This window comes from Mirounga angustirostris, unplaced genomic scaffold (genome assembly GCF_029215605.1).
Source record: "Mirounga angustirostris isolate CCGP_5_RB_7025 unplaced genomic scaffold, mMirAng1.0.hap1 SCAF_3, whole genome shotgun sequence".
NCBI lineage: Eukaryota > Metazoa > Chordata > Mammalia > Carnivora > Phocidae > Mirounga > Mirounga angustirostris.
This window is the reverse complement of record NW_026991711.1, coordinates 161516482-161536566: the sequence shown is the minus strand read 5'-3', so window position 1 is coordinate 161536566 and position 20085 is coordinate 161516482. Positions and strand designations below refer to the sequence as shown.

The window sequence follows — 20085 nt, the reverse complement described above, 5'->3', positions numbered from 1 at the left end:
TAAAAATTTAAAAATTCAGTGTGGGAAGAATGTGTAGTTTGTTGTTAGAAATACAGAAAAAAATGTCAAACTTTTCAAATTGTTGGGATAATGAGGACTAAGGGTAGATAATATCACAATAAAGAAAAATGAACATGATACATGGATATGTCAATCAGAACTGGGCAGCAAGTGTTTTATAGTATAATCTAAAGCACTTTCAGAGGATGCTAAAAACAGCCAGGCTAATTCCCATTTAAAATCCCGTTAGAGTACACCCATGTTCATAGTAGCATTATTCACAATAGCTAAAATGCGGAAGCAAACCAAGTGTCCATCAATGGATGAATGAAAGGCAAAATGTAGTATATACATACAATGGAATACTATTCAGATTTAATAAGAAATTCGACCCATGCTACAGTATGGATGAAACTTGAAGACATTGTGGTAAGTGAAATAAGCCAGTCAGAAAGAGACAAATACTGTATGCTTCCATTTATATGAGGTACATTTGAGTAGCCCAAATCATAGAGATAGGAAGTAGAATAGTGGTTGCCAAGGGCTGAGAGAAGGGGGAATGAGGACTTATTGTTTAATGGCATAGACTTTCAGTTTTAAAAGATAAAGAGTTATGGGGATGAATGGTGGTGATGGTTGCACATTTTGATTGTATTTAGTACCACAGACTGCACACTTAAAAGTAGTTAAGATGGCAAACTTTACCACACTAAAAGAACTTGAAAAAACAAAAAACAAAACCTTTTAGAACATATCCATTTGTTCAAATATATGCTGGCTTAGTGCCATATGCAGAATGCACTACTGCTGGTACTCAGTCTCCCCCCATATTTCAAACCAAATCTGATAATGGCTTGAGACATTTTTTTTTTTAAAGATTTTTATTTATTTATTTATTTGAGAGAGAGAGAGAATGAGAGAGAGCACATGGGAGGGGGGAGGGTCAGAGGGAGAAGCAGACTCCCTGCCGAGCAGGGAGCCCGATGCAGGACTCGATCCAGGGACTCCAGGATCATGACCTGAGCCGAAGGCAGTCGCTTAACCATCTGAGCCACCCAGGCGCCCGAGACATTTTTTTAAAAAGTAATCTTCACAGCTAACATGGGGCTCGAACCCATGACCCCATGACCAAGAGTCGCATGCTCTGCCAACTGAGCCAAGACATTTTTTTTTTTAAAGAATTATAAAAACAGACTAGCATATGTATTCTTACTTTATTAAATCTTACTAGTATTCTTGAAGGGAAAAACACACAGATGAGTAGGCTACATTGAATAAATCTTATTTTTATAAGAGAATTAAGAAGCCTTTAAGATACTTCCAGGTATTATCTTCAGTGATGCTTCTTATCTTTATTCTTGGACTCCAGGTAATATTCCGCCCCTACAGCTACCACAAATGCTGCAAATCCCCATTTGAATCCTTTTAGTAATGCACCAACAAAGGAAACATTGTTTGCAAAGCCACCCATGTATCTCCAAGCTTCATTGCTAGAGGAAAAAAAGGGAAAAATTATAATCACACACAACTTATATACATTCACTAAAACAGATTTAATTTTCATCCTAACAGACTTAAATGCAACCTTATATAAGATATCTAAGTGGATCACAATAGAAGTCTTTCTGTGATATAAGATAATTAGGTCTATATGCCCACATTTCACATATAAAACAGAAGAAAAAGACTTGATTTCACTGTCATTAATACTTAGGATTTTATAGAATTCCCAAATGCAAGACTGACTTCAGCCTATTCATTAGAGGTCAGGTGTGTGGCTTTGCCCACACCAGTCATTACAGCATTATTTAAAGAGGAAGTTAGAAACTTGGGCATTAAACTTTGCTCTGTCACTTAGATTCACAACCTTTTAGGCTAGACAAGTTAGGGCCTGCTTCCTCTTTTACTCAATGGTGATTACTATCTACCTTATAGTGTTATTATAAAGATTAAACAGGTAATGTATGATATATTCTGGCACAGAGCGTATGTAACACCTAATATTATTATTCTTCCAGAGAATCAGAGCTTTTTCCTGTCATAGCTGCCTGAGCTTTAGAATACGGACTTCTAAAAAAAAAAAAAAGAAAAGAAAAAAGAGGACTGACTTCCTGCTCTGGCCATCATTCTTCTGAGTATCTTGAACAGAGAAGTAAACAGAATTCAGAGAGCTCTAGTGAAAAAAAAAAGTCTTCTCTCACAGGTAGGGATAAATGAGTGGAAAAAACTATGTTATATAAAAAAAAGCCCACTTAACTCTAAAAATCTGACTTAGTAGAAAATATGAGAGTTAATCAAATCTAATTCAGATACCAAAACCAGACAAAGACATTAGAAGAAAACTACAGGGTAATATCCTTCATGAACAGAGATGCAAATATTCTCAACAGAACTTTAGAAAATTGATTCTAGCAATATATGAAAGGATAATATATCATGATGAAGGGTTTACCTCAGGAATGCAAGATTAAAAAAAAAAGGAATGCAAGATTGGTTTGATATTTTAAAATCAGTAAGAGTAATTAATCATATTAACAGAATGAAAAAACTGTATGAGCATCTCAATAGATGCAGAAAAAGCATTTAAAAAAATTCAACACTCAAGAGAAACTCCACAACTTGATGAAGGGCATCTATGACCACCCTACAACGAATATACTTAGTGGTGAAAGACTGAATGCTTTCCCCCAATTAGGAACAAGGCAGGGGCTCCTGGCTGGATCAGCTGGTAGAACATGTGACTCTTGATTTCACAGTCCCACATTGTGCAGAGATTACTTAAAAAGATTAAAAAAAAAAAAAAGGAACAAGGCATGGATGTCAGCTAACAACACTTTATCCAACATTATACTAGTAGTGTTAGCCAGTGTAATAATGCAAGAAAGAAATAAAAACTTTACAAATTGAAAAGGAAGAAGTAACACTGATTTTAGACAAAATGATCATCTATTAAATTCTAAGAAATTTGTAAAAAAAATCTGCTAGAACAAAAATGTGAATTTAGCCAAGAAACAAGATACAAAGTTGATATATAAAACTCCATTGTATTTTCACATATTAGCAAAGAAAATTGACAATTTAAGTTTAACAATACCATTTACAATAGCATAAAACACGGAATAATTCAGGATAAATTTAACAAAATATACACAAGATTTGTTTTTAAAGCAATAGAACACTACTGAGAAAATTAAACAGAATCTAAACTGTCCATAGACTGGAAGATTCAATATTGTTAAGATATCAATTTTTTTAAGTTTTTATTTAAATTCCAGTTAGTTAACATACAGTGTAATATTAGTTTCAGGTATACAATATAGTGATTTAACTTGTTAAGACATCAATTATCCCCAGTTGAGCTCTGAGTTAATGTGAACCCAATTAAAATTCGAGCAGCTTTTTTGTAGAAACTGAAAAGCTTGTTTTAACATTTAAATGTAAATACAAAGAACCTAGAATAGCTAAATAAATCAAAAAAAAAAAAAAAAAGAAAGAAAAGAAAAGGAACATAGATACTGATCCTCTAGAATAAATTCTATCTAAATTATTTGTTCTTACCGGCCCCATGGATCCCTTAGCCCTCGTGTAGCCAGCCTCTCCTGGACAACTGCTAATGGTGTCCCTTCTATCTTCCATTGTTTATAATCTGGAAGTTCCAGTTTACTAGGGCCGTGTTCATGCCCATGTCCATGGGCCATGTCTAAAGGATAAGATTAACATAAAAGAGAACTATGCTGATTGTAGATATCAAATACCCAAACATTTGTTAATGTTTTAAAAGGAAAGCCAATATAAATACTTGAAAATTCTGAGGTAACAGGTTTTATAAAAAGCACCCTATTACATAACTAGTGTATATTCACAGTTGGGAAATACACATATACAAAATATAAAAAAGAAAAAAATCAATAATCCCACCACTTGGGACACCTGGGTGGCTCAGTTGGTTAAGCGGCTGCCTTTGGCTCAGGCCATGATTCCGGGGTCCTGGGATCGAGCCCCGCATTGGGCTCCCTGCTTAGCGGGGAGCCTGCTTCTCCCTCTGCCTGCCGCTCCCCCTGCTTGTGCGCTCTCTCCTTCTCTTCTCTCTCTGACAAATAAATAAATAAAATCTTTGGAAAAAAAATAATCCCACCACTCAGAGATAACCATTTCCTATTTTGTTCCTTTCTTCATTATAAGAACAGCTCACATTTATTGTGCCCTACATGCCAGGTGCACCAAAGTGCTTTAACATGTATTAATTCCATTACTCCTAAAACAACCCTTTGAACTTAAATTACAGTTATTATCACCATTTTACACATGAAGATAATGAAGCTCCAACAAGGTAAGGAACTTTCTGAAGGTAACAAAAACAGTAAACGGTACAATTGGTCTTGAACCTTGCAGTTTGGTTTCAGAGCCCTTGCTCCTTTTTTTTTTTCCCAAAGATTCTATTTATTTATTTATTTATTTGACAGAGAGAAAGAGAGAGAGAGAAAGCAAACACAAGCAGAGGCAGAGGGAGAAGCAGACTCCCCGCAGAGCAGGGAGCCCGATGTGGGGCTCGATCCCAGGACCCTGAGATCATGACCTGAGCTGGAGGCAGATGTATAACCGACTGAGCCACCCAGGAGACCCTGCTCCTAACTTCTAAGCAATACTGTTTCCTTCTTTTTAGTCCTTTCACAATGTGTAAATATGCATCATGAAAATGTACATATTGTTTTGTTACCTATGTTGTTCAGAAGATTCTTTTAAAATGCAGTGTTATTGTGTTTAAGTATCTATGATCACATGAACTTTTTTTTTTTTTTTAAGATTTTATTTATTTATTTTGACACAGAGAGAGAGACAGTGAGAGAGGGAACACAAGCAGGGGGGAATGGAAGAGGGAGAAGCAGGCTTCCCGCTGAGCAGGGAGCCCGACTCGGGGCTCGATCCCAGGACCCTGGGATCATGACCTGAGCCGAAGGCAGACGCTTAACGACTGAGCCACCCAGGCGCCCCGATCACATGAACTTTTTATGTAAAGAGTCAGATAGTAAATATCTCAGGCTTTGTGGACCAAGAGGTAAAATCAAGGATATCTTGTAGGTAGTTATATAACAAGAGAAAAAATATTTATTGATAAATTCAAGATATAATAATAACTGAGTACAATTTTTTGTAATACAGGTCTGATGGAAAAAATGAAATTCCCTTTTTTGGGGATAACATTTTGCTTAACTGGGGCTCAAAGTTAGGGTTCCTTAGCAAGTTCATCCCAGATGTTCATCTGTAAAAAACATTCTTAGCTCATGGGCAGTATAAAAACAGGCAATATGCTGGATTTGGCCACGGGCTGTGGTTTGCTGACTCCTGAACTACACCAACAGAGACCTTAGGACCCCTAAGGCTCCTTAAATAAAATATGCCTGTAATGGTTATAAGACTTCAGTTTTACTAGTGTTATTTTTTTTTAAAGTTTATTTATTTATAATCTCTACATCCAACATGGGGCTCGAACTCACAACCCAGGGATCAAAAGTCACATGCTCTACTGACTGAGCCAGCCAGGCACCCCACTAGTGTTATTTTTATAGATAATGTAAAAATAAACTTCAGTTCAGTCCCGAGTTAAATTGCTATGAATTTAAAATTAAGGAGGTATGAATTAATGCCCCTTTTGTATAAGGTTAGCAGTAGCAATTCTATAATCACTGCTCTCCAGAAATAAAACCAAACCAAATAATTACTACCATTATGTCTGCCTTTATAACTCTGAACAGGCCCAATAATAAGGCAGGGCTCTTACACTGTATTTTAGAAGACAGAGGTAATTATTAGATAGTGTTTACTAAAGATACATTATGTGAAATGTTCATTCCATTAAACGTTAGTTCCCAGAATATTGGGGGGGGGGAGTTATACATAGTAATTCTGACAAATTAACCAACACTGTATATTTAGACATATTAAGATAATCACAAAACATTATTTTGATGTTTTTTACATTCAGAAAAAGAATGAAAACCAATACCCACCAAACACAAGCCAAAACAACATTCACAATTTCAAATGAAACATTTGATCTATTATTTCATTATTATTTGGTGGATTTAATAATATAAAGGAAAAAATGGGGCGCCTGGGTGGCTCAGTCATTAAGCATCTGCCTTCGGCTTGGGTCATGATCACAGGCTCCTGGGATCGAGCCCCACATCAGGCTCCCTGCTCAGCGGGAATCCTGCTTCTCCCTCTCCCAGTCCCCCTGCTTGTGTTCCCTCTCTCGCTGTCTCGCTCTCTGTCAAATAAATAAATAAAAATCTTAAAAAAAATTTTAAAAAAGGAAAAAATTACGGTTTCAGATTTCAGGCTGATTTTGAGGTTCAATACATTATTATAAAATAAATATTTAAGAAGTGTTTAATTAGAAGGATATCTTGGTTTCTTCAAACCATGTTTTCAAAAAAATTTTTTTTTAATATTTCATTCCAAAAATCTTTGAAGAGATTGCAAGACAAACCCTTATTTTGGCAAATATCAATTGTAGAATATTAACCCTAATTGAGTATCAACATACTTGGAAAAGAATACAAGACAAATGTCAAAATCTTTTGATGAGGGCGCCTGGGTGGCTCAGTTGGTTAAGCGACTGCCTTCGGCTCAGGTCATGATCCTGGAGTCCTGGGATCGAGTCCCATATCAGGCTCCCTGCTCAGCAGGGAGTCTGCTTCTCCCTCTGACCCTCCTCCCTCTCATGCTCTCTGTCTCTCATTCTCTCTCTCGCAAATAAATAAAAAATTAAAAAAAAAAATCAAAATCTTTCGATGAAACAGTTTGATTTTGAAAATAAAAATGGAGGGGCTCCTGGGTGGCTCAGTTGGTTAAGCTCTTGATTTCAGCTCAAGTCAGGATCTCAGGGTTGTTAGATCAAGCCCTGTGTCGGGCTCTGCGCTGGGCAGGGAGCCTGCTTAAGAGTCTCTCTTTGCACCCCTCCAACTTAAAAAAAAAAGAAAAGAAAAATGGAAGCATTACCATATATGAAGGTTATTTCAAAGTTACAATATTACTATGTTCAAAATATTAAGTAATTTGGGAGATAGATCTTTGAGAGAAAACATGAAAGTATCATATTAATTTCTCCTAATTTCCTTTAATAAATTCAATGCATTTTCTCTTCTACCTCATTAAAATATTTCAGAAAGTGTCCCTTTATAGGCATTTACTAAATAGAATATTTCAATGACTTTTCAAAGAGCTGAACAACACAATTTCTAGGGAACTTTTCATTTTCTTTTTAAAATTATTTCTACTTCAGAATAGCCATAAATCAAACAATGATATCATGATCACTTGAAGGAAGTTTAGAATTCTACTTCAGTGTAGACTTTGGTGTATACAGATTTAATCCTGGATGCACTATTAACAGCTATACACTTCTGGGCAAATAATTTAATCTCTCTGAATTTGTTTCCTCATATAACATGAGGATAAAACCTACCTTGCAAGATTGTGAGATTTGTGGAAAACACAATGTGATGTGTTTTCCACTTTCACACCCAGGTGGTGAGAATGTGACTTAGCACAACCATTGTGAAAAACTGGTCTGACATAGAAATGTCAAACATTTGAATACCTTATGGTCTAGATCTGCACTATTCAATATGGTTTTCACTAGCACTTGAAGTGTGAATAGTGCAACTGGGGAACTAGAATTTTTATTTAATTTTAATTAATTTAAATTTCAAGTCGGAGTCTCAAATCAGTTACTGGAAAATTTTAAAGTGTGTTTGGAACAATTTAGGCATATGGAGCTACTTTTTCAATTGTAAATTTTGCAAAATATAAACACAGATCAAGTGTTTATATTTATGAAAACTTACCATAGAAACATATTTAAGTGTAAAATACATCGATTTTGAGACAGTATGAAGAAAATGTAAAATATTTCATTAATGACTTTTAGTACTGATTATATCTTGAAATAATACTTTGAATATACTGTGTTAGACAAAATATATAATTAAATTAACTTTCTTTTTACCTTTTTAATATGGCTACTAGAAAATTGTAAATTACATATGAGCCTTGCATTATATTTTCATTGGACAGCACTATTATAAAAAAAACTCTTACATGCGTGTAACTATATACATATATATATTTTAACAATAGATGTATTTTATAAAAATCTTTTTAGCCAGATTGTTTATGTGGCTAGCCCCAAACTGTAAACAACCCAAATATCCAACAACAATAATGGATTATTTACAGAAGTCACACTACAGAATACACAATGAAAAACTACATGCAAAAGTATGAACAAATCTCACAAATAATGAACAAGGGGTGAGTTTAAAATATACATACACTTTGATCCCATTTACATAAACTGAAAAACCAGATAATTCATTTTTTTTAGAAATGCACCATACATGGAAAGATTAAAGCGAAAAAAGTGAATGTTTATCACAAGTCAGGATAATGGCTATCTCTTGGTGGAGGAGACAGAATCACAGAAGCTCATACACAGAGCTTCTAAGGCAGTGTTTTTCAATCTATTCTTAATTCTTGCACCCCAAAGGAGTTTTTTCAGATATTTTTTTCCTTATCACATTCCTACTCCCCTCCCCCAATTAAATTGTAATACCATGGATATACTGTATTTATCTGCTAATGTACCATGGCTCTTTGGAGGGCCTCAAACCACAGTAGTCTTTAAGATTTTTTTCACCTCCCCTCCAAGAACCAAGAACCAAGAACCAATTTTCATCACTTTGAAGGATAATCACCTCTGCTGAGAATGCAAAGTTCTAAGTTATTGGCAATGTTTTCTTTTCTTTTCTTTTTAAAGATTTTATCTATTTGACAGAGACAGACACTGCGAGAGAGGGAACACAAGCAAGGGGATTGTGAGAGGGAGAAGCAGGCTTTCCGCTGAGCAGAGAGCCAGCCCCATGCGGGGCTCGATTCCAGGACCCTGGGATCATGACCTGAGCCAAAGGCAGACACTTAACGACAGCCACCCAGGCGCCCTGGCAATGTTTTATTTTCTAACCTGAGGGGTGGTTACATAGGGTTTGCTTAATTGTAATTCTTTAAGTGTATTTATATTTTATACACCCTTCTGCTATTTCACAATAGAAACTAAAATTAGATAAATGACAAATTATGCCAAGGACTCAACATTGGATAATTATTTCAGTTTCAGAACTGTTCAGACAAAAAACAGTAAGTTTATTAGTTCAACAAAGAAAAAACATATTATCATGAAACTTCTAAAAAGCTAGCTACCTGTGTTTGGAGTGAATCTCTACTTTGGTGGAGATCAACTCCACCTCCACTGGGGGCTGGCATACTTTCCCTAACTAGAAAATAAAAGGATAATGCCACTTATAGTACATGTAATTTTATGACTTATCCATGACTTTCAAGTATATATCCCAACTACACCTCATTTTTAAAATTGTGACTAAGAACATTAAAAAATAAAAGACAAGTGAACTTTTCGTGTCCCCTCCAGTCCCTGCACCTACTTATATGCAATTTAAAAATAGTAATCCCTCTAAAAATGGATGTGATTTTTGTACCCTGCTTTTTTCACTTTAACGTTACCATAAACATTCACACCAGAAAAGCCTTGCTTAAAACCATACATGATTGTTGTGAGGCAGACATTGCAATTATTCTTATTTTACAATTCTTCGAGTTAGAGCTGTTCTGCGTTTATTCAATTCAGAGGTAAACCACAAGACACAGGGCGAGGGTTTGCGGGTGGGAAAAAGAGGGAAAAAGCACACGGACTTACAACAGTAATTCTCACCGCATCCTTCTACAAACTACCCCTCACTATCCCAGGACTTCATTGTCCTCTATTGCTAGTTCTTCGATCCCCTTCCCTCGAGATATATACTCTCAAGACCATTCTCCATTTAGTCTCCCCTTTTCTACAATCCCCAGAACAAAGTCTCACTCTAATTCCTAATTAAGAGGCCTCCCACCAACTCTATTTTACCTGACAGCACTCCGACCTCTCACGACACTCAATAGTCAATCCTCCAGCCGGAGCCAAGTGGAAACGGAAGTTGTCTCCTGGAGTGCCTTACGGCAGGAAAGCAGAGGAGCCATTTAACGTTCCGCACTAGGTCACAGATTCCTGGGCCGAGTGGAGAGGACAGGAAGGGTGCTGGGTGCTGGAAGTCGACATTTTTCCGCGCATCTGTGCATAGGTGGTCTGACTGAGGTAAGAATAATTGTAGAGGATAGAAAAGCAGGGAAGAGGCGATATTTTCCTTGCTTGGAGACCGGAATCCTTAGACACTGCACAGAGGGGAGGGCCGCGAACATGCTCCAGCCAATAAGTGAGGCAGTTGTTAGGGCGTGTAAGCACCCAATAGGAAGGCTGGTTGTTGCGCTGCAGTTGGCAGGCTGCTGCGGGAGGCGGTGGCGGTAAGAAGCCGGAGGCAGCCGGGTGACAGGTAGGCGGCGGCGCTGTCTTTGGGGGACGCAGAGTGCTAGATCAGGAGGGATTTTCTTCTTTTCGGGCTGCGGGAACTATAGAGGGCATGTGACGAGGGTGGTCTGGGAAGGCGGTAGCTGGAGTGTTGGTGGTTCCGGAACCTCGCGTAGACCTGGTAGCAGCCTGGGAGGGTCGTGAGGAGAAGGCAGCTGAGGCGGGTGGAGGCTGAACCTTGCGAGGCGATGTGGGGGCCTAGGGTGTGGGGTGCTGCGGTGGCAGTGGCAGAGAGAGGAGAGAGGCGGGAGCAAGACGATATCGTGAGGGCTGGAGGAATTCTTGCACGAAGCTCCAAGAGAAAAAAGGACGCGGCATTGCAGGCACCGGAGAGAAATCCTAGGAATTGCTTCTTATGGCCATTTCTCGGGGTGGGAAGGGTGTGTGGAGAAGAAACATATTTACTGGCGGTCAGATCCTTCAAACTCTTTATAGCTATACATTATGTAATCCTTGGCTATTATTTACCCAAACAACTAGATTGTCGCCCTTGGAAGAGGAGGTCTTGCAACCTATTGATGTGTCAGAATAGTTTTTTTCGTTGCTTTGAGTGCTTTCTACCTCGGCGTTATCGAAGAAGCATGAAGGATAGTGAGGAAAAGCTTATCCCAAATACGGACTTGGGTTGAGAGATACGTTAGTTTGAGACGAGCAGCCAGGTTCATGTTTTGCAGTTCATGAATTTGTTTTGAGGGTCAAGACTGATGATAAATAATTTTTTTTTATCTTCAGGGAAGTGGAGAGCTTCAAAAATCTATAGTAGAAGGTAAGTGCGAGTTGGAAAATGACTAGAAAATTAGTTGCTAGATTCCCCCCCACATACATATTGTGGATATTAGGGACTGTGAAGATAAGGTGGCGGTTTGAAGGGGGATAGGGTGGGGGAGAAGTCATCTTTTAAGTAATTTGCTTTTTACGTCTGATAAACTAGTTATGAATTATTTCTTAGGTTTAGAAAGTATGCTCTTTGAACCTCTCCAACTGAGGTAAAGTGTATTTACAGACACAATGAACTGTAAATTATTATCTTTTTCTGAGTTTTTATAATTGTTTGCACAATGGAATGTAGAATAAAATAGGAATTTCATTCAGTATGTGTTACAGAAGGACGAACTACATTAAAAATTAGATTTTATAGCACACTGGAAAACTTTAAAAGAAGCATTATAAATTGCTAAAATGTAAGCTGATTGAAATGTAGCCTTTAGCTGAGAAGGATTAATGTAGTATGAGCAACTGTATAATTTTCCTTTTTGTATTAATGATACTTTAATATTAGTATATCCCAAACCTAAATTAAAAGATTCGTTTTTTTCTGTAAATATCATTTGGCAAAGAGAGGTGGATCATTAAAGTTTGTTCTGAAATGTTGAGAGTACTGAGATATTTATTAAGATTTCAGTTAAAAATTTTGATACCTGGGTGTTTCACTCTGTCTTTTTACCTTTTTGCAAGAGTAATACTATCTCAGTCGCAAAGAATACTTTCTATTTTAGGTGGAATTCTGTAGTGTGAGTACCTGTAAATAAATCTCTGTTTTTGTGCAGGGTGGTTTGAGTGTGTGCCTGTGTGTTTGTGTGTTTCTGTGTGTATCTTCTTATGTAACCAGCCTACTAGAGCTGTCTTAGAGAACTAAGGGCTGAGTTTGAATGGCCAGTAGGTGTCATTGTAGAATGCAACAAAGTTGAACATTGAGTAGGAAATTACCAAGTGATTTAAGAAACACTAGTCAGAATCAGAATATAATAATAATTGGCTTATTATTTATACATCATTAGAAGCCTACTTTTCTGACATATTTCAGTATCGGAGCTGTTTATAAGGAATTTGAAACACTTGCTGTAGAGATGTATAATTTTTGCTGTAAAATGGGCCTTCAAAGCTTTTTAAATCCAACTCTTAAGCCATCTTGACATGCAATATGGATTTAGGTTTGTTTGATTGTTTTTAATACACAGTTCTGGCATTTAATAGTTTATTAAATTCCATTAAGATTTTCAGCTTTGCTGAGCTTTAAATAGAAAAACCAATGCTACATAATAAAAAACTAAAATGATAAAATATGGACAGAAGGTCTCTAGACAAGTTATCAGCTGCACCAAAAAAAAGTACTTTGCTGTTATTTTAATGCAAGAACAGAGGAATTTTTGTCTTTCATTCTCTGTGGTTTCTTAGTTTTTTTGATGTCCAAAATAGCTTCTTTTTACATTTTTATCTGGCTAGTAGACTATGTGCCTTTCTCAGGATGGTGAACTGAATATTTGTCATTGTCTAAAATATAACATCATGAATTCTGGAGGGAGCTGACACAGAAAGCTCTGAAGGTGGCTTACAACTGGTGTGAATATAGCCCTTACCTGCAGAGCCTTCTACTAAGCTCTTGTCTCTTTGTAGCTCTGGTCCTTTGCCTGCCTATTTAAAAAATAGAGTTGGACCTAATTCAGAAGTTCTCCTGAAGGTGGAGAGTTACATATGTATCAGAATAATCTAGGAGTTTAGAAAAAAAGGCACACATACCTATCTATTATATCACCTCCACTTCCCTTCAGAATCTTAGTGGTAGGGGGAATGTGAAGGGAGGTAGATATATTTTGAAGGAAAAAAAAAGATCTAGTAACATGGTTTATCACTGGCTTCCACTTTAGAATTATTGGTCTAATTCATGGCTCTCATACTTGTGGTATGAAATAGCAACAGTAGTGTTCAATTGAAAGAAAGGGCTGCTAAATCTACCAATATTTTTATAGTCCAATAAAATTTCACCATTTAATGTCATAGCAGGTCTAGATTTTCTAACCAGCAGCTAAAGTTGCCGGAAGTAAAAATGGTCCTGAGTAAGTTTTGGTTTGGATTAGTTTTTACTTGGCTTTCCATAAACCAAACTAATTTCTTCCACAATTCAGACCTGTGCTAATTTGCACAGATGTTTAGTCATATCTTGTTTCCTTAATGTCTCTAAAAGCCATCTGGTTTTAGAATTAAATAGAACTGGAAAATAAAAATTGGATGTTTTCTTGATTAAAGTTCTTTTTGGGATATTGCTATGATATAATGAAGATATACATTTATCTTCTGTGTAAACATTCACTCATATATATGTTAATATATGTTAAAACTTGAAACTGGGGGCGCCTGGGTGGCTCAGTCGTTAAGCATCTGCCTTCAGCTCAGGTCATGATCCCAGGGTCCTGGGGTCTAGCCCCGCATTGGGCTCCCTGCTCCACGGGAAGCCTGTTTCTCTCTCTCTCACTCCCCCTGCTTGTGTTCCCTCTCTCGCTGTGTCTGTCTCTGTCAAATAAATAAAATCTTTAAAACAAAAAACAAAACAAAACAAAAAAACCTTGAAACTGCGTATGTGTTGACTTTGGGCCCTGTTTAGAAATTCATGGTCCATCTTTAACGAAGTCTAGACTTTTCTGTTTGGATCTCTGCCATGGAGACAAGTATAAGAAAAAGCAGATGAGTAGACTAATTTTGGAGAAAGATGTAAAAACACAATAATGTATTAAGAGGTATGACTTTGATCATTTATAGAATTATAGTTCTTTCTAGGTTTGAAATGTAACTGCTAAAAAAAAAAGTAATAAAATATGGTAAGTGACACCAGTTTGTTGAATGGCAAAGCATGGGTTACAAAATAGTTATTTTGTTCTTTTTTTTCTTTATTTTAATTTTAGCTTTTGTCAGTTTTTTTTTTTTTTTTTTAAGATTTATTCAAAGGCAGACGCTTAACGACTGAGCCACCCAGGTGCCCCAATAGTTATTTTGTTCTATGTAAAACACTGAACTCCCAAAAATGTTAGAATTCAATTTATCTATTACTTTTGTTATTATGGCCCCTTAACTCTTTTTAAAATTGCATATAATTGACATAATCCTTGACTCTTGATAGTGCTTGGTTCTTAATTAATATAGATTTTTGTTAGCTACTAAGATTTGTCAGTTAACTTCCTTAGATTCCTTTCCCCATATATTTTTTTGGAAAAAATGTGTGGAGGGAGTTGGATGCTGAGTAGGGAATAAAACTAATAATTTTTTATATATTCTTTTGTATGGAGGATTAAAAGCAATTTTTTTAAATCAGACTTTATTTTTTAGAGCAGTTTTAGGTTCACAGCAAAATTGAGCGGGAGGTACAAAGACATACCGCATACCCGCCTCACACACATGTGTAGCCTCCTCCATTATCAGTATCCCCCAGAGTGGTAAATTTGTTACAATTGATGAACCTACATTGATACATCATTATCACCTAAAGTCCATAGCTTACATTAGGGTTCAGTCTTGTCTTTGTACATTGGACAAATGCAAAATGACATGTATCCACCATTATGGTATTAAACAGAGTAGTAGTGAGGCTTTTTAACCAGCATGTATTCTTTTTGTAGTTCTTTCTTTCTAATTGAAAAAGGGAGTGGGGAGTATACTCCTGTCCTTTCTACTTGATGATTGTAAAATCTAAAGTTAATATGGACTTGCAGTCTATCACAGTACTTACTGTTTATTGTTTGTGGAAAAAAAACTAGAAGGTACAAATGTTTCTGTTCAGAGTTCTGTGGTCAGATCTCTTCTTACTCTTTACCTTGTCCCTCTGATTTCATTTGCTCAGTTAGCATCTAAATATGATTCTTAAGTCTGTCTTTAATCCAGAGCTTTTTCTTGATCTCTGGTTCCTATTCTGTAAATCTAATTGCCTGCTAGATGAGGATGACCTGCAGGTCCCTCAAATACAATATGTATAAAAGTGAATTCATATTTTACCTTCTATCATTTAACGTGCTGAAGCTAGAACCTGGTATTACCTTTGACACTTCATTCATATATCCCTCATGTCAACAACGCTAGGTTCTGTTGACTCTACCTTCTTGCTACTTTTTAAATTCCATTTACTTCTCTCAATTTCTACACCTTTAGAAGTATGAAGAGTTAAGACTTAGAGGTGTACCATCTGGATTAGAATTCCAGCTCCACATTTATAGCCTCAATTTCTTTGTCATTAAAAAGAGTTGTACAACTGCACAATTGCATTCTTGGGCATTTATTCCAAAGAAATTGAAACATATTCACATAAAAATCTGTACATGAATGCTCATAGCAACTTAATTCCTAATAGCCCCAAACTGGAAACAACCCAGATGTTCTTCAACAAGTGAATGGTTAAACAAACTGGCACATTTATACAATGGACCAGTATGCAGCAATAAAAAAGAATGAACTGTTGATACATGTAACATCGTGGAAGAGTCTTAAGTGAAAAAAAAGCCACTCTCCAAAGGTTACATATTGTATTATTCCATTTATATAATGTTCTTAAAATAACAAAATTATAGAGATGAAGAGCAGATTAATCGTTGCCAGGGGTTAAGGATCAGGGAGAGGGGAGCCTCTTGATAGAACAGTCTGTATCTTGATTGTGGCAGTAGTTACACAAATACACATATGTTATAAAATTGTATAGAACTACACAAACACACACACGCAGACAAGTGAGTGGTTATATAACTGCTGAAAACTGAATAACCTCTGTAGATTGTGCCAGTGTGAATTTCTTGGTCTTGATATTTTACCATAGTTATTCAAGATGTTACCATTGGGGGAAACTGGACCAAGGGTACCTGAGACCTCCTGGCACATATTTTGGGAACTTCCTGTGAGTCTATTTATTTAAAAAAAAAAAAAAATTTAAAGGGTAATTAGATTAAATGAGCAAATATAAGTAAGGTTCTTATTACAGTATTTAATGCATCATAAATGCATTAAATACTGTATATAGTAAATATAGTAGTCGTGGCGGCAGCAGCAGTGATAGTTTAGGCCTCTAGCCTCTTTCTAGGCTTTTCACTAGGACCATTCCAGCAGTCTTTTTTTTTTTCTTTAAGATTTTATTTATTTATTTGACAGAGAGCGCACAAGCAGGGGGACTGGCAGGCAGAGGCAGAGGGAGATGCACATTCCCCGCAGAGCAGGAGAAGCCCAATGTGGGACTCGATCCCAGGACCCTGGAACCACGACCCGAGCCGAAGGCAGTTCCTTAACCAACTGAGCCACCCAGGCACCCCATTCCAATAGTCTTATGGGTCATCCTGGAGTCAGTCTTTTCTCCCTCCAGTCCATTCTGTAGTGCAATCAGAGTGTTCTTTCAGAAGTACCTATTACATATTACTTATTTTATGCAAAATACTTTAATGGCTCCCTGTTGCACTTTCATACATTAATTTCAGGTTTTTTTTAATAATAGTGGAATGAAGCATTGGAGTCAGCATAACCTCCAGGATACTACAATAGGTGAATTAAAGATAAAAACAGAAAAATCTTGAGTGATTTTTCTCATCTTAAGGAACTATTAAGTATCAAGTTGTTGGGGTTTTTTGTTTATTTTAGTTTTGGGGGGCTTTTTTGGTATTGGTGCCTAACACACTACATCAAAACTTAATGACTTAGGGCAAAGAGATTTATTATTTTTCGTCATCTGTAGGTTGACTAAGCAGTCCCTCTGTTGGTTTCACTTAGCTCTCTCATGTAGTCGAATCTGCCTGGAGAATTGACTGAGTTGGAAGGTACAGCGTGTCCTCACTCACATGTTTGCACTTGGTGCTAGCTGTCTGTTAAAGTGCTTCAGTCTTCTCAGTGTAGCTTGTCTTTCTCTAGTAAGCTAGTCTGGCAACCTTACATGGCATTTTCATGGTAGCATTCTAAAAAGGTGAAGGTAGAAGCTACAGGGCTCCATGCTGTCTTTAGGGCTTAGGCTTTGGAACTTACATAATGTCCTTTCCATCACATTTCTGTCGGTCAAAGCAACTTGCAAAGCTAGCCTAAATTCAGGGGAATGGAGAAATAGAAAAAGACCTCTGTCTCTGTCAGTTTGGGCTGCTATAACAAAGTATGATAAACTAGGTGGCTTAAACAACAATTTATTTCTAACAGTTATGGAGGCTGGGAAGTTCAAGATCAATGTGCCAGCAAATTGTTTTTCTATTGAGAGCCCACTTCCTGGTTCAGAGAATGCTGTCTCCCATTATGTTATGAGATGGCAAATGGGCTAGGAGAGCTCTCTGGGGTCTCTTTTATAAGTACTCATCCCATTTATGAAAGCTCTACCTACTCATGACCTAATCACCTCCCAAAGTCCCCACCTCCTAATACCAATATATTGGGGGTTAGTATTTCAGTATATGAATTGTGGTGAGACACAAACATTCAGATTATTTTCCATTTTCTTAATGTAAGGATGAAAAGCAGTCCAAAAAAATGACACTTTCACTAAGATTTGAAATATTTGTTGAGACTTAACCAAGTACAAATAAAAACATAAGTACAAAAGATGTTAAATGGCAAGCTAGGTAGGGCAGGTTCAAAATCTTTATGAAGTAGAGTAATCTGTGTAATATGTGGGAAATCAACCTTATTTGATTGTTATGCATACAACAATATTACTGAAAACTTGAAGGAGGTTATTCTGTAGAAAGGTTACTGATTTTTTTATTTGGACAGCTTTTAAACAGCTGATTTAACACGTTTCATCAAAATGTTTATTTTTCCTAACCTCTTATTTTCATATAATTTGGTCTTGCCAGTCACAGTTTTATAAGCTACATTAGTTTTCTAGAACATAACTCCTAAATGTTGGCAAGAAATTACAGTACTGCATTATGAAATCTTGTCACTGTACCAAACTACTATAAACACCCCTCCAACTGAGCTATAATGGTGCTGTACCTTCACAGAGTATGGGCTCTTTGTTTAGTCTTGCTTCCTACTCTATCCCGTTTCAGTGGAAATGTCTTACATTTTATCATCATTAAGTTGAAGCATAGCTGAGATGGCTCTTGGCATCTTAGACCACAGATTTGTTGCTGGATTCTCTTTTTCACTTTATCAGTGAGGAATTGTGTTTGACTGCTAGATACAGAGATAAGAAATAACCATCGCTTAAACAAGATAGTAGTTCATTTCTTTGTCTTGTGAAAAAAAAAAAAATCAGAAATTGGCAGTCTGGACTGATATGGCAACTCCAGAGTTGTCAAGGATCCAGGCTCCTCCTGTCTTTTTCCTATGCCATTTTTAGCATGTGGCTTCTATTCTCAAGGTCACAGAATGGTTGCTGGATATCCAGTCATCACATCCAAGTTCTAGGCAAAGGGAAGGAAGAAGAAAGGCAGAGAACTAAAGGGGCACACCTCTTATCTTTTAAGAAACCTTTCTAGAGTTACTCACACAGTATTTCCTCTGATCTCATTTACCAGAACTTAGTAATTTGGCCGTATTTGGCTGTAAGTGAGGTTCAGAAATAGTTGAGCATATAGACTATATCAGTGGGGGTGGAGGTAGGCATCTGTATTGGGTGGGAACTAGTAGTCTTTGCCATACTTGCTTCTCTCTCTGCTGAGTCTGCTGCTGACTGCCCAGTTGTTGTTTTTAAGGCGTTCATCCAATAGAATTGAATTCAGTACTGTGTGCTAGGCCTTGTTAGGAACTAGAAATGCAAACACAACTGAGGAATATTCCCTGCCCTAGAGAAGCTGTGGTTTAATAATAGGACTAATAAGCCTCTACACAGTTTTCTGGGAATGGAAAGTATTAAGTACTGTGTGCTGTTAGGACTAGTTACCACTGTGATTCTACCTACCTCATCAATTTACAAGCAGCTGAAGATGGAGAGGGAGAGGTGATTGCTTTGAAAGAGCAATATTAATGAAATGAAATCAGTTGTTCTCTGTTTCCTAAGGAGAGGGAATGAAGGCTGTTTCCTTTCTCTAAAGGCTAGAGAAAGAGGTCCTAAAAGAATCACTTGTGATGTTTTTTTGTATGCTTAAGAAGAGAGACTGTCGTTGGAAACTTTTTTTCTCCCAGCATGGGGCAAAAGCTCTTTAACCAGAGATATGTGGCATGAAGTAGTGATGAATATAAATGATGTTTTGATGTCTGCAACAACTCTAATTTGATGTGAAACCACCTGTGATATCTGTTGGTGACCCAAGACATAGAAAATACTGTGCATTTTTTGTTGTTGTTGTTTTGCTTACATTTATAATCAAATGAAATGATAAATTTTAGAGATTAAAAATAAAAGAATGATATGGGGTGCTTGGGTGGCTCAGTGGGTTAAGCATCCAACTCTTGCTTTTGGCTCAGGTCATGATCTCTTGGGTGGTGAGATGGAGCCCTACGTCAGGCTCTGTGCTCAGTGGGGAGTCTCCTTGAAGATTCTCTCCCTCTGCCCCTCCCTCCACTCGTGCATGCTCTCTCTCTAAAATAATTAAATAAGTCTTTAGAAAATTAAATAAAAATAAAAAGAATGATATAATTTTCTTCCCATCAAAGTTTATGAGTTTTATTCACAGATTCCGGGGGGTCTCTGGACTCTAGGTTGAGAATTTGTGAATGAGGGGGAAAGAAAGGGCTTTGAATGGATAACCGGCTTGTATGCTAAGAAAGGCTTTAAAGAGGAAGTGACTATTCATCTGAGTCTTGAAAGAGTAAGGCGGTTAGGTTAGAGGGTATTTGAAAGGCATTCTAGAGAGGAGGAGAGTAGCTTAAGAAAATGCATGGAGGTGTGAGATAGCTTGGCATGTCATGGAATTATACGTTAACATTGATGAGGGACA

The 20085-nt window shown here is 36.9% G+C and overlaps 2 protein-coding genes across 14 annotated transcripts in view; one reads left to right on the top strand and one right to left on the bottom strand.

The window, feature by feature from the left end:
* Nucleotides 1-1195: 1195 nt before the first annotated feature.
* On the bottom strand, nt 1196-10129 carry NDUFB3 (NADH:ubiquinone oxidoreductase subunit B3). The gene is made up of 3 exons (XM_045868248.3): nt 9983-10129; nt 3559-3700; nt 1196-1490 (listed from the first exon to the last, which is right to left on the bottom strand). The coding sequence occupies exons 2-3, from the start codon at nt 3696-3698 to the stop codon at nt 1334-1336; spliced, it is 297 nt and encodes a 98-aa protein (XP_045724204.1). The 5' UTR covers nt 3699-3700; nt 9983-10129; the 3' UTR covers nt 1196-1333.
* HYCC2 (hyccin PI4KA lipid kinase complex subunit 2) overlaps nt 10078-20085 on the top strand; it is a 78305-nt gene continuing 68297 nt past the window's right edge. For 4 of the 13 annotated variants that reach the window (XM_045868235.3, XM_064586891.1, XM_045868240.3 and 1 more), the window contains exons 1-2: nt 10316-10445; nt 11213-11246. The gene's annotated coding sequence lies outside the window, so the exon portion shown is untranslated. The other 9 variants (XM_045868241.3, XM_064586892.1, XM_064586890.1 and 6 more) reach the window with 7 other exon arrangements.

Coding starts and splice junctions, on each gene's coding strand:
- NDUFB3 (XM_045868248.3), bottom strand. CDS start 3,698: ATGGCCCATGGACATGGGCATGAACACGGCCCTAGTAAACTGGAACTT. Junction 1,491..3,558: donor CTAAGGGATCCATGGGGCCG/GTAAGAACAAAT, acceptor TTTTTCCTCTAG/CAATGAAGCTTGGAGATACA.